Here is a 15643-nt window from a genome sequence, read left to right as displayed (position 1 = left end):
CAATTTTCTTAGACTTGGCGAAGGCATTTGACAGGGTGCCACATGATAAGCTGATATTTAAGTTGCAGCACATGGGTCTGGATGTCAGATTGGTCAACTGGATTCAGGATTGGCTGTCTGATAGGTATCAGAGAATTGTGTATGGTGGAGCAGTTTCCAGGAGGCAGAGGGTTACAAGTGGGGTCCCACAGGGCTCAGTACTAGGACCTATATTGTTTAACCTTTATATCAATGACATAGCCAGTGAATTGCAGGGGGATATTCAGTTGTTTGCGGATGATGCGAAGCTGGGAAGGATTATTAGTAATAGTGCAGATGTGGTAGCCCTGCAAGAGGATTTAAATATGCTAGATAGATGGGCAAATGAATGGTGGGTTTCAGTTTAATGCAGCAAAATGTAAGGTCTTGAGGTTTGGGAAACATCAGTGGGATGCTGCATACTCTATGGGAGGAATTATACTGGAGGAAGTAGGGGAGACAAGAGATTTGGGGTTGATGATTGATAGAAACCTGAAGTTTAGGGGACATATTGCAAAGGTGGTAAAGGTAACACAGAGGATTGCTGCAGTTATGAAAAGGACACTGACTTGCAGAGATAAGAGGGTTATCATTCCGTTGTATAAGTCTCTGATCAGACCACACTTAGACTATTGTTCTCAGATTTTGTCCCCAGGATTTGAAGGGGATAAATTAACTGTGGAAAGGATACAAAGACGGATGACAAAGATGGTTTCAGGACTTGTCAAGAATAGTTATGAGGATCGGCTGAGAGAATGTGGACTGCAGAGTTTGGTGGATAAAAGAAGGAGAGGTGATATGATTAAGACTTTTAAACTGTTGAGAGGTGGTTACAGGGTTGACACTGGGGAGTTCTTTCGCTTGGTTGAACAGCGGGAAGGAGTGATGACAAGAGGCCATCCCTGGAAGTTACGAAAGGAAACTGTGAGCAAGAGGGTAAGGAGTGGTTTCTTTGTGTGGAGGGTGGTTGAGCCGTGGAATGCATTGCTTGATGGAGTGGTGGGAGCGAGAACGGTCAGTGAGTTTAAAGAGTGGTATGATAGACTTTGTGTTTCTCAGGGGGGGGGACCTCCCCTCGATGAGTCTTTTGACTCCTTGGAGGCCTGAATAATAATAATAATAATAATAATAATAATAATAATAATAATGTCTATTCATCTTCCAAGTCAAAACCATATGGTCACTCTCTCCAACTGGTGGGAGAGATGTCATTTCAGTTATTATCAACTCTTCTATTATATCTATTGTATAGTTAATATGTTAAATTATGATAACATTATCCATCAATTTGCAGATTTAAAAGCACAAAAGATAACATTGTAAGTTGTAATACTAACTAGATAAATTAAATAAATAATTATAAAAAAAGAAAAAACTTATTATTATTTAAGGATTTTATTGTCTTTTTAATATAAAAAAAAAACTTTTACATAAAGTGCCTTATAACAAAATTGCACCTAGGATCTCAAAGGAACATAATCTGCTACTGTGTCTCCATGGAGGTCAGAAAAAAAAATAATATAGAGGTGGATAAAGGTAATACATTGCCAATGAGCAGTTAGCACACAGCCACTAAAATGTGTTCAAAGAAAGGTAAAAGGTATTGTGCTCTGGCATGAAGATTTCCACAAGGAATCTTATTGCATGCAGGATAAATATACTTTTTCTATCAACAAATTTATTATTATTTATATATATATATATATATATATTATTTATTTTTCAGTGGTCAGAAGACAAGAGAACTACTTCTTCTGCTAGTAAGCACACCTTGGGTTCCATTGCCATATCGGGATGTTACAATCCATACAGTGACATCACACGAGCAATATGTATCTCAAGACTGGGAAACTTATCGAGAAGCACCAGTGAGCAATGTTTGGTTATATAATAAACAGAAATTTATCAACTGATTTTTTAAAATATGTTTTCATTTTTCTTCTGAGATGTTTTTCCACTGTTTGCAAGATATTATTATTATTATTACCCAAGACCCCATGTAGTCAAAGACTCATCTGGGAGGTCCTTTTATCATACTGTGTCTTAAACACACTCAAACTCCTTGAAGACACCACACTCTTAAGCAAGGCATTCCAATCATTCACAACTCTGCATGAAAAAAACCTGCTTCTCACTTCCTACTCACACCTTCTTTATACAGTTTCCAGGGATGACCTCTGGTTCTCCCCTGATCTCCCACTATTTTCTGCAGAACTTCTCTAGCATTGATCCTATAAAAACCTTTGACTAACTTGTAGGTCTCTATCATATCTCCTTCTTCCTCCTGTTCATTAGACTCTGCATATTGCATCTTCTCAATCTTTCTTCATACTCGACATTCCAGAGGTTAGAAACTACCTTAGTCAGTTGCCTCTGGACCCTTTCCAACATCCCTTCATCCTTCTGAAAACCAGGTGACCAAATCTGGGCACAATAGTTCATGTGTGGCCTAATCAAAGCCTTATATTGCACAATGGAACAAGAATCTCCCTACTTCTACAAGTCAGTGTCCTGTGCATCATTCCCAGAAGCCTTTGTGTTGTCTTCACAATTTGCCTATGTGTCCCCTAAATTTCAGATCCTTATCCACTATCACCCCCAGATCTCTTATTTTCTCCTCCTCTGACAATATGTCCTCACCAAGCATAAATTCTGCATCCCATCTTTGTTTCCCAAATTTTAAAACTTTACATTTTGCAACATTGAACTCATATCCCCATTTGCTTGCCCAATCACTCAATTTATTCAAGTCTTCCTGTAAGGCCACAAAATCTTCTCTACTTCATGGTTTGTCCCAACTTTGCATCATCTGCAAACAACTGAATATTTCCATCCAAATCTTCACCAATATGTATTAATATCTCTAATGAACACTTAAAAAGAACTGCATAACACACACACACACACACACACACACACACACACACACACACACACACACACACACACACACACACACACACACACACACACACACACACACACACACACAAAAAGAGGTATAGTTCAGTAGACTTCAGCAAAAATTCAAAATGGCACAAAATAAAAATGGAATTTCATTTTATACACTTTGGACTAGAAAATTATTGTACATCTACAAATGGGCAGCTCAGAAGAAAACTAGTAATATGTTATATATATAATAATAATATATATAATATAATATACAGGTAATGGGCAAAAAAATGGAAACAGTGATGCATTTTGATTAATATGGTTGTTGGTCCACTGTGGGTACAGCCTGTATTCTTCAAAGTAGAGACTCTGTCAGCGCTTGGAACTCAAAAAGAGGAATTTTAGACCATTTCTCTGACAGAAACCAGATCAATTTACCTTTGTTTTTTGGAGGTGAGAAACGATGCCTGAGAGCTTGCTTCAAAATCTCCTATAAATGTTCTATAGGATTTAAGTTTGGTAATTGGGATGGGCATGGCAGACAGGACACCTCACTGACATGTTCTGCAAACTACTGGGTGACCAATTTGCTTGATGAATGACAGCATTATCCTGTTGAAACGTGGCTGGCTGCACAGGAGAAAAGCATGTCAACATGGGAAGAAGATAAGCACTTATGATTGAAAGATAATGTGCAGCACTACTTTGCCTTCCAGTACAATAAGTGGACCATGCCATGAGAATGGACCCAAACCATTACAGAACCACCAAAACCTTTCACAGTTGGAAACAAGCACTCTAGCTGGTAAACTTCCTTCAGCTGACGCCACACATGTATTCATCTGTTTGCAGCAAAAAATATGAATGTGGATTCATTGGACCATATCACATCCATCAACTGTTGTGTAGTCCACTGCCTGTGATCTTTGCACCATTGGACGCTATGATGTGCTTTGATGGGTGTGATCAAAGTCTTGTGTGATGCAGCCCAACCATTCATTCCAACTCTGTGTAGTTCGCAGCACAGAGATTTTTTGAAATGGGTTTCTCACAACCAGTATTGAATTTTTCGCACAATTGTTCAGCAGCAGTAGTTCGCCTATTTTTCGTGGTACAGTGCACTTATGCCTCTCTTGCAGTAAGCAATTTTGGCAACTGTCATGCTGACATAACCTTAGAGACTGTTCCACTACTAAGATGTGCAATTTCAGCTCTTCTAGTCACACATGCACCTGCCAGCCTGGCTCTAATAATCACGCCCCTTCCAAAATCACTAAGGTCCTCTCTGGATTCCATTCTAACATGCAATAAATGTCAGCATGTTTCCATTTGCCCTTATATACACTCCTTCCTAGGAATGTCAGGAGTATATTTGCATATCAACTGCATCTGTGTTTGGTGCATCATAGATGCTGTATTACAACTACCGATAATGCCACCTGATAGCTCAGGGTTTTTTTTTGTTTTTTTTTTGTCCATTACCTGTATATAATAATATATATGTTCTGATGTTTTTTTAAGGAATAGAAAGTTTGGGGAGATTGAGAATGATAATGAATGAGAATAGCTGATTATTTAGTAACTAATTAAGTGAGTGTGTGCATAGAATGAAAAGTGTAGAAACACATATATAGAGATTACTGAGCAATGTACAAAAAGATGTAAAAAATTCATGTTTTGGGGGTGATGGTTGATGGTGTGTGAATGTATTTTTATCAATATGCTAATGAAACATGGATTTTTTTTGCAGCTTATCCGGTCAGTAGCAGAACTTACCAATGCTTGTACTACTGTTGTTTACCATTTTGTGCAGCTTGCCTACCAGGTATCTTTGGATTTTTATTTTTTTATCATTAGATCTTTATTCATATAATTGAAACAGAGCCAGAACAAGATATCATTCACAACAGTTTGACTGCTGATGCAGTACAATTTAAATTCTGCCATGAATCTAAGAATAGTCTATCAGATAGCATTGTTGTTATTATGGAATCATTATGAGATCTTCATGGTTATGAAACTCAATGAAGGTCCTCTAGTCAGTGCAAAGTTTGTTATACTGCTCCATAAACTTATTTATTGCATTCACTTTCACTATCTTTTCAAAATGTAGTGCTTTCACATACGTTATTATTATTACGTGACACCTCCAGGGAGTCCAAAGACTCATAGAGGGAGGGCACCTGCTCTACAACTCTGTCTCTACCACTCAATCCACCACCTACCAGGAACCGCAATTACACCAATGCCATCTACTGCCCGCCACCACCAGTAGTATTTTCACAGACAAACAGAAACATCCATGGCCACAGCGGGATTCAAACCCTCATCCTTACATCACTCTCTGTGGGGGGGGGACTCATTTCCCACAAACTCTTGGGAAGGCTTCTTTTTTTCTTCTTCCCTAAAAATATCCTCTTGATGCATCTGTTACATATACATCTCAACACCTTAAATGTCTATTATATCATTGCTCCCCTTTATTTTCTATCTACCAAATACCAAACAGATTACACAATCTATTCTCATAACCTGGATTCTATAAATATACTCATCTACTCACTTAGTGAGTAGATGAAGACAACAAAATCAAAATATTTTTTTCTTTATTTAATAAAAAACAACTTTATTTATACATAGTTTTAACTCAGAAGAAGCAATAAGTATCAATGGCTTTGGGTTTTTTTTTTGGCTTTGAAAACTAGTTGGTTTCATTATATTTATATATTTACAACCAAATAAAACCCAGTTTATTTTAATCAATAATCATACTTATTGGTCAAAAGTCTTCATATCCAAAAAAAATAGCTTTCTTAACAATTTTTTTTTTTTTACTTTAAGAAATCAAAAAATAATATGGCAACATAAAGGGCCATTTTAGTAACAAAAATTAATCCATCAAATTATTATTATTATTATTATTATTATTTGGTAATCTCCATGGAGTCAACAGATTCATCATGGGAGATCCACTCAACCAGTAACATGTCTCTCATAATGAACTTTGAAGTTATTTGCACTCACTCAGGCAATGCATTCCACTCACTAACAACTCTCCATGTAAAAAATCTACTCCTCACACCCTTCTTCACCACATCTTTATACAACTTCCAGGGTTGTCCTCTCTTTCTTCCCATCTTAATATCCACTCTTTTTATTTCCTCTATATTAATCTGATAAAATCCCTTAACCAACTTGGAGGTCTTTATTATATTTCCCCTTTACCTCCTATCCACTATTTTATAATTATATTTTCCAAAAAAAAAAAATATTTTTACTGTTCTTCCTATTCATATTATGGCATATTTATAGCTAATATAAGTTAATATAAGTTAATATAAGGTAGGGTTGGGGGTAATGGGGGTCTTAAATTCATGTACACTAATGCTAGGAGTATTAGGAACAAGAAGGAAGAGTTTTTGGCCATGGTTGGCACTTCCAGACCACAGGTTATTGGTATTAGTGAAACATGGCTGACTGTAGATGATATAGCTAGTGGGATTGAATGTGATGGGTATAGTGTGTTCAGGAATAACAGGGAGAATAAAATGGGGGGAGGAGTATTGTTGATGATAGCTGATGAGCTGCAGCCAAGGAGAATAGAAGTTGAATTGCAGGATAGAGAAAAGAGCACATTTGAGGCCATTTGGTGTGAGATTGTGGCTAGCAGAACTAAATATACAATTGGGTGCTGCTATAGACCAGGTGATGGAAAAGATGGTGGTGACAGTATGCACAAGCAAATAGAAGAAATGAGTGGAAGGAGGGTGATTATTATGGAAGATTTCAACTATGGTCGCATTGATTGGAGTGAGGAGAGGACACACGGGAGGAAGGAATTGGATTTTATGCGGTTATTAAGGGATAACTATCTGCGACAGCATGTAATGGAAAATACTAGGGGTCAGAGAGTGCTTGATCTAGTAATTACATCTGAGGATTTGGCTGTAACAAATATTACCACATTGCCACCAATTGGTGAGAGTGATCATAGGGTCTTGACTTGGGAGGTGGCTAAAGGTGTAGAATTTTCAATTAAGACAGGGTACATGTGGAATTATCGGGCTGGAAAGTATGACAAGCTTAGGAGTTTGATTGGTTCAGTGCCATGGCATGTACAACTGCAAGGACTAGAAGTCAATAATGCATGGGAGGTAGTTAAGAAGTGTTTGCATGAAGCAATGGCTGACTGTATACCTAGAGTCCGAATAATAAATCAACTAGGGGTTAAATGGATGAATAACACCATTAAGCTTGAGCTGCAAAAAAAGAAACAACTATGGAGGGAATTTAAGGAGAAAGGTGACCGGCAGGCACACGAACGGTATAAAGCACAGGCCAGAAGGGTAATGAGTGTGGTAAGAAAAGCAAAACAGGATTACGAAAGAACATTGGCCATGCAGGCTAAAGAGAATCCTAAACAGTTTTTTAGATATGTAGCAAGTAAAAGGAAAAATGTACATGGCAGAATGATTTTAAAGAATGCTGATCGTAGGGAGATAACTGAATCAGTTGATATAGTTGAGTTACTGAGTGAGCACTTTGCAAGTATATATCAACCAGGTGGTGACATTGCAGAAACGAATAAACCAGTAGATTATACGGGAATTGTGGTGAATGAAGTGGAGGTGAGTAGTCTATTGCATAACCTCAATGTCAATACATCCGTGGGATTGGATGGTATACCAGCTCATGTCGTACGAGAAGCAGCTAAAGAATTGTCAGTACCCTTGACCATTTTGTTTAATTTGAGTCTCGGGTCTGGGTTAGTCCCTAGGGGGTGGAAAGAGGGGAAAATAGTTCCACTGCATAAAGGTGGTTCCAAGGCTGCTGTTGTAAATTACCGACCAATTAGCATATCAGGAATCATTGTCAAGGTCTTAGAGAAATTAGTCAAGAAAAGAATACAGGATTGGATAGATGAAAATGGGATATTGTATGGGGGACAACATGGTTTTGTGAAGGGTAGATCATGCCTCGGTAACTTGCTCACGTTTTATAACACAGTGACGGCTGAACTGGATAGGGGTAGTGGGTTTACAGTGATACTACTGGACCTTGCCAAAGCTTTTGACAGGATACCACATAGAACCCTAATCAGTAAACTGGAGCAGATGGGGATAGATATAGGGTTGGTGAGATGGATAGGAGGGTGGTTGAAGGAGAGATACCAGAGAGTGGTTTATTCAGGAGTGGAGTCTAAAAGACGGCTTGTGAATAGTGGAGTGCCACAGGGCTCTGTTCTTGAACCACTGCTTTTCAATTTGTTCATCAATGATATAGGAAAGGATTTGAGAGGAAGTGTTCACTTGTTTGCTGATGATGCAAAGTTGGGTACAGCAATTATGAGTGCACAGGATGTCAAAATTTTACAGGATGATTTCGATAGTTTGGAGGACTGGGCTAGGAAAAATGGATGTCAATTTAATGTGGCAAAGTGTAAGGTTATGCACTTTGGGGTGAAAAGAATAGCAGCAGTATATTGCATTGGTGGAACCGTACTCCAGGAGATTGATGAGGCCAGGGATTTGGGAGTGTTGGTGGATAGGGAATTGAAGTTTAGGGGGCACATTGCAAAAGTGGCTAAATCAGCTCATCAAATCACTTGGCTTCTGAAAAATACTTTAGCATGCAGAGACAAAGAAGTTGTTGTTCCTCTGTATCAAGCCTTGATAAGACCCCATCTGGGCTACTGTGCCCAGTTATGGGCACCAGGGTTTCTTCGTGATGGGGAGGAAGTATAGAGGATCCAGAGACAAGTGACCAAGATGATAGCAGGTCTGTGGAATGAACCTTATGAGAATAGGTTGAAGATTTGTGGGTTGCAGAAATTGGTCGATAGGCGAAGGAGGGGTGATATGATTGAGACATTCAAATTACTGAAGGGTTTCTATAAGATTGATCCAGAAGATATTTTTGAAAATATGACTGGTGGTGGGAGGACTAGGGGCCATGAATGGAAGCTGGGCAAGAGCGTGGTTGACAAGGGTGTTAGAGCTAGGTTTTTTACTTGGAGAGTGGTGAATGAGTGGAATAAGCTTCCAGAGTCTGTTGTGGGTGCTACGACCGTGAATGAGTTCAAGGCAAGGTATGATAGATACTGTGTGAATGTCTAATAGTTGTTCTTGACATGATGTTAGGGCCTCCCTCGATGAGTCTATCGACTCCTTGGAGTTGCCCGGAACAATAATAATAATGATAATAATAATAATTTATCTTTGCCTAAAGTCCATATGAATTACAGACTCATATCTGTGAAATTCAAATTGCTAGAAAAACAACTGGCTTAAAGATAAACCTAAAGCAGACTAAGTTACATTCAATAGCTATCTACAATCAGAAATAACAAAAATCAATGAAAATGAGCTTGAACAAGTGGATCATTGCATGTACTTAGGACAATGGATATCAGTTGTTCAACTATGGAAGAAGTCAAAAGGTGAACAGTGTTTGGTGGAAAGCATTTGGAAATTTCCTATACCACTATGCCTGAAAAGCAAAGATTTCCCCCCATATTAACATATGGTTGTGAAACATGGACATTAAATGCAAAAGAAACTCAAAAGCTGAATTTTAATAGAAAAAAATAGAAATTTGTAGAACAACGCAATTAAGTCTGGAAAGATATAGCTTTGCATCACAAGACTAGATTGCAATAGGAATACTTGGATAAGAGCTCAGACCAAAGTCTCTGACATTATAGAAAGAATGAAACATCTGAAGTGGCAAATGGCTGGACATATTGCCCTAAGAAAAGACCAATGATGGACAAAAGAAACACTGATTGGTTTCTAAGAGAGGAAAAATAATCACAGTGCAGTCTAAAATTGCAATGGATTGATGAAATCATGAGATTGGGAAGAAATGTCATTGACAGACAGTCTTGCAAAGTCCTTCATCCAGCAGTGGATTAAAAATAACTGATGATGATGATGACAGCAATGATCAATGATATTGTCAGTGGATTGTGGAAGGGAGGCATTCAGTTGTTTGCAGATGATGTGAAGCTGGGAAGGGTTATTTCATTGCTGATGTAGTACCCCCTTTAGAAGGTTTGAATAATTAAAATTAAAAGCCAAAAGGCTAATTTTCTGGCAATTTAATAGTTATTAAATGGATAAGAATCCTATTTTTTTATATAGCCAGTAAGTGAAACTCAAGATCGAGAACTCCGATAATGAGTTTCAAAAAAGGTTGAAACCGGTCTGGGTAGTGACCTCTCCTCATAATGTAAAACAATAATACATCTCCTAGGAGCTGTGTTTTACATTATGAGAGAATATCAAGAATAGTGAGGGAGCTTGCTCCACCTTTGCTTTGAATTGCCTTCGCCGATAGTTTTTCGGCATTGAAACTCTTAGATCGGAGTTCTCGATCTTGAGTTTCACTTACTGGCTATATAAAAAAATAGGATTCTTATCCATTTAATAAGGTTTGAATAAGTTGAACAGATGGGTGTTTCAGTTCAATACAATTAAATACAACTGAAGTTTGAGATTCATTGATTGGAAATTGGATGTAGTATACTCTGTTATAAGAACTGTACTCGAGGAAGTGGAGAAAGCAAGGGACCTTGGGTTGATGATCGAATAGAAACTTGAAGTTTAGGGAACATATTGCAAAAGTGGTGACAGTAACCAGAGAATTCTTGCAATACTCAGAAGGATGCTGGCTAGCAGAGATAGAAGAGTGGTGATTCCATTGTATAAACCCCCTGATCAGACTATGTCTGGATTATTATGCTCATATTTGGTCAGAAAGATTTGAAGAATAAATTAATCTTGGAGGGAGTGCAAATACAGATAACAAAAATGATATCAAGGTTAGCTATGAGGATAGACTGAGAGCATTCTGACTAAAGAGTTTGGTAGCGATGAAGAAGAGGTGACATGATTGAGACATGTAAACTGTTGAGAAGAAGTTACAGGGTTGACACTGAGGGGGAAGCTCTTTTATATGACAGAACAAGGGAGGGGGAGCCAGGACAAGGAACCATTACTGGAAGTCGCAAATGGAAATTATGAGAAGGAGCTTTTTTTTTTGCACGAAGGGTGGTTGGACCATGTAATGCATTGCCTGCATTACATGGTCCAACACTTGGGTAGTGAGAGCACAAACAGTGAATGAGCTTAACAAATGGATTAAAAATAAATGGATTGTCTCAGGAAAGGGTAATGCATCATCAGTGGGTTAGTTTAAGTAGAGATATGATGAGTGTTGTTGAATAGAGGAGTATCCTGCAATGAATCCTTGGGCTCCATGAAGATTCTTGAATAATGATAATACTGTAGTAAAAATTTTATAACACATATGGTAATAAAGGATAAAGGAACTTATTTCTGGAGTTTTTGAAGGATAGTTATCTTAGGCAGTATGTGATAGAGGAAAACAAGGAAATCAAGAATTTTGGGTTTGATCATTGCGTTTGACAACTGCATGGAATAAATCAACATGGACCAGTCTTGAGAAGAAAAGAGTTTATTTAGAATTAAAGGCATGTGATTACAGCAGACTTAAAAGCCAGCTTGAGGAAGTATCCTGACTGAAGAATTTGAAGGAGAAGAGGTAAATATCATATGGGAACCAGCTAATAGATGTGTTTGGGTAGATTCGATTTTTTTAATATAAATCTTTTTTTTTTTTTAATGCAGATTCATTGGATTAGAAGTCTGTAGTACATTAGTATTAGTTCTGTGAGTGAAAAGGCTAAGTTAAATATCCAGAAACTTTGCTCTAAAGCCAAACATGGAACTTTTTTCAAGCCACTTCATACCTCCAGTAAGCAAGGTAGTAGTCTCACACAGGGAAGACTGGTGATCTATATATTAGGGCATTTTATTATGGTGAAACAGGTTATATTCCAAGTGGTTGGGTGGGTGTGTTGAGAGTGAGAGGAATGAAACAGTATTCAAATTATACCTAAGTTCTTGCAGTGTGAAGGAGGATCAGCCACTCATAACCTGTCAAATTACCACCACTCATGGTAGTAAATGGCAACATCAAAAGATTAACATCTGCAGAAGAAATACAAAGTAGTTTTACTAGTATTTCTTCTGTGGATGTTAAGCTATTTAGAAAAATTAGTAAGGGCTACTTTACAGATGAACAGCTGATGGTGACATTATTTTTGGAGGTCGGCATGGGTTTTGTGAAGGATGCCCTTTCAGTAATCTGGTCACATTTTATAATAGCCTAAAAATAGTAGTTGACAAGGGAATGTGTATACTGTCATTAAAAAAAATATTCTTTCTACAGATTGTTGCATGAAAATTGATATTCAGGTTGCATTGAGTGGGTTGTTTAGATACTAGGTTTGCTGTCTGAGATATCAGAGTCTGCAGTTGCAGTATCAAGGAGAGCAAGGTTAACAAGAGATGCTACAGAGCTCAGTACTGGGGCCATTATTATTCAATCTCAATGTCAATAGAATGCAGTCTAAGATTCAGTTGTTTGTTGATGTTTTAAGCTGAGGAGAATTATAGATACGGTGACCATACATCCTTTATTTAAGAGGACAGTCCTTTATTTCACTGCTCTGTCCTTTAGATTTATTTTTCTTCTAAACTGACCATTTTATCCTTTATTTTGTGAATTGAAATAGTAAATTGAATATTGGGGCACAGCACACAGCCCATAGAAACATGAAACTGTCATTTCACCGGCACTTGCTAGCGGTGTGGCATATATGGCTGCGTCGTTCATGTGCGTGTGTACATGTGGTATACTTGACTGTGTGTGTGTAGTGTAGAAGCCGCTTTAGGAGTGAGTGGACATCTTGAAGTTTTTCTTATGTCTTCCTGGATCTAATGCCCCCGCTGAATGAGTATTTTCATTAGTGAACAATATGTGAACCAGTGAAAAACCCAATTAAAAATCGAAACATTGAAAGCATGCATTTATACTAAATGGAACTTGGACATGATTGTATACAGTTTTATGAATTTTTAAAACACAAACCTGATTTATTAAAAAAAAAAGTTCATTCTTGTGAAAAGTATCAAAATTAATTTTTTTTAAGTAATAATATGATTGTTTAAAATGTATATGTATATGTTTATATTTTATAATAAATGTTATAAAACTTTTAGTTTTAGTGAAACAAATAAACACAACCTGCTTTTTTTTATTATAGAACAATTTCTGATTTGTTCTTTATTTTCCCCAAAAAAATATGGTCACTGTAGTTATAGGGTAAGAGTGCTGATGTAGGAGCCCTTCAAGGGGATTTGAAGTGTCTGGAAATTTGGACAGTTGAGTGAAAATTTCCATTGATTCCACTAATACAATTTTGCACTTTGGAAGACAGAAGACAGAATATTCATTTGGTGGAACTAAACTTTAGGAAGTAAGAGATCTTGAGTTAATGGTGGATAGACATTTGAAGTTCATGAAGATGACAAAGACAGCTGAGAGAATCACAATCATAAAGACATAATCAAACAACATCTGGACTACTGATATATGGTTTCCTGGATATGAAGAAACTTCAGAGAGTAACTGAGGGCATGTAATTTTTATAGTTTTGTGTGATTGATATGATTGATAGTATGATTGATAGATATGTTTTTGAAATATTATTTACCAGATGGAAACTGAAGGGATTTTTCATTGGATAAAACAAGGATAAAGGAGATATTCCTGGTTGGGCAAAAATTAGTTGAAGTGAGAAGTAGCGTTTTCATGGAGAGTTGTGGATGATGCATCCACCTCTCTCCATGCATACCTGAGAGGATGGTAAGAGTGTGGGTAGTGGATGAGTTCAAGGAGTGTTATTGTGTTGTGGCTCCTAAAGTGGACCTCTTATGATGCATCTCACAATAAATCGATCGCAGTTAGGTGGAATATTGTGTGTGTGGAGTTGATGTATTGTAGTTTTTGTTTTAAATGGGCACGTGTGATTGACAGAACTATTTAGTTGGTAAGTAAAACTTGTATTTTTTATTTTATTTTATTTTTATTTTTTTTTGTTTTAATATGATTTGTCGGTATGGTAGAACAATGGCGACAAAGACCACGTTGTCAGGTGATTTGATCCTGGATTTTGTTCAGTGCAGTGTGTGTGTGTGAAATGTATTCATTGAGAAAATTAAAGGATATGTGGAAAGAAATTAAAACTGGAGAGAGAGAGAGAGAGAGAGAGTGTATGTGTGTGTATTAAATGTTTCAAAAGTGAGTACCTATTAAATGATGAGAACACAGCAAATGTTAGTAGAGTGGACAGTACCGATGGTAAGATGGAAAATGATATTATTGTTGAATGGGCAGCCAGTTAAATAGAGGACAATAAAATGACATTAATAAAGAAATAGCATGATTTTATGTTATCCATCACAGGAAAAAGTGCAGAATTGAAAAATTGCAGAAGCAGCAAGAGCTTAACAGAGAGAAAGAAGCAGTCTGAAGTAATAATAAAGACAAACAAACAAAAGAGAAAAAATAAGTTAAGAAGAAAATTATTTACGGAGACTCAATGATCAGGGAAGTACTTAATGAAAGTGTGACGAAATCGTGTTTCCCTCATGTAAAAATTAAAGATATTAGTCATGCCATCCAGATGCAAAAAGGTAAGTCGAAGAAACTGATTATCTTGGTTGGCACAAATCATTTGAGAGGCGAGAAGTATTCTTTAAGGGAGGATGTAAAGGAGTTATTAGAAGAGACAAAACTGAAGAGTGAGAAGGTGAAGATTGTAAGTCTCTTACCATGCTATGATATTGTGGATCTGTGGTCTTTCTTTAAAGAAATAAAAAAATTTGTACAATGTTGATTTTTCACTGAGCATGCTGAAGCACAAATTCAGGAAATCTTAAGCAACTAGGGTGGAAGCAGGTGAGGTTTGTGTGAAGGCACCCATGAGGCAAGTGAGTGTGAGAATGACCAAGTGCAGAATCTAGTCTCTCAAGCAAGCATATTGAATAGGGTAATCTGGCATTAGCTTGCAGGTAGCATGGAATGAGGAGTTAGATGGAAAAGAGATCAATGCAGCTTAGGAGATTTTCAAAAACTATCTAGTAGATGCAATGTCTAAATGTGTTTCAAGGGTGAGATAGTTAAATAAGGCAGGTGTGAGATGGATGAATAAAGAGATTCAGCATACGATACAGAGAAAAAGGGTATTGTGGAGGCACCATAAGAGAAGTGGAAATAACCAATTCCACGAGGTCTACAAAGATCAGGCAAGGAGGGTGACTCAGTTGGTGAGTTAAAGAGAGGTATGAACAGCAGTTAGCTAATGAAGCCGAAAAGAATCCTAAGGAGTTCTTTCAATAGTAGCCAGCAAAAGAAAGAATGATTATGGAAGGATGACATTGATTGGAGAAAATGGTATAAAGACAGCTGTTGTGGAATGTGTGGTGGAGATACTTAATGAGAAGTTCATAAAGATTTTTCAGTCTTGTGAATGTGACATCATGGAGAGATTGAAAGCAGTTGATGATGGGGAGGAGAGATTGACTGTAAGTGAACAAGAGGTGTTTGGGGAATTGAGTAAACTAGATGTTAATAAGGCTATGGGACTTGATAATATATCACTACGTATTCTGAAGGAATGTGCCAGGGAGTTGACACCTGCCTTGACATATTTTTTTAATACGAATCTTGCACTCAGTCAAGTTCCTAAGGAGTGGAAGGAGGGTAAGATTGTGCCACTTCACAAAAGAGGTGATCGAACTCAAGCATCAAACTATAGGCCTATCTGTGTGTCAGGTGTTGTGGTTAAGTTGTTGGAGAA

General features: G+C 37.4%; 1 protein-coding gene across 4 annotated transcripts in view; it reads left to right on the top strand.

The window, feature by feature from the left end:
• Positions 1-15643, top strand: part of LOC150109845 (uncharacterized protein C12orf56-like) — a 231367-nt gene that overhangs the window by 147728 nt on the left and 67996 nt on the right. For all 4 annotated transcript variants that reach the window (XM_090415354.1, XM_090415353.1, XM_090415357.1 and 1 more), the window contains 2 exons: positions 1745-1886; positions 4664-4738. In XM_090415354.1, the coding sequence (XP_090271480.1) occupies positions 1745-1886; positions 4664-4738 (217 nt within the window). The remainder of the gene's footprint in view (positions 1-1744; positions 1887-4663; positions 4739-15643) is intronic.

This window comes from Typopeltis vanoorti, chromosome 1 (genome assembly GCF_054136105.1).
Source record: "Typopeltis vanoorti isolate ZY-2024b chromosome 1, IOZ_Tvanoo_1.0, whole genome shotgun sequence".
Classification (NCBI taxonomy): Eukaryota; Metazoa; Arthropoda; class Arachnida; order Uropygi; family Thelyphonidae; genus Typopeltis; species Typopeltis vanoorti.
This window is presented reverse-complemented; position numbering and strand designations above follow the sequence as displayed.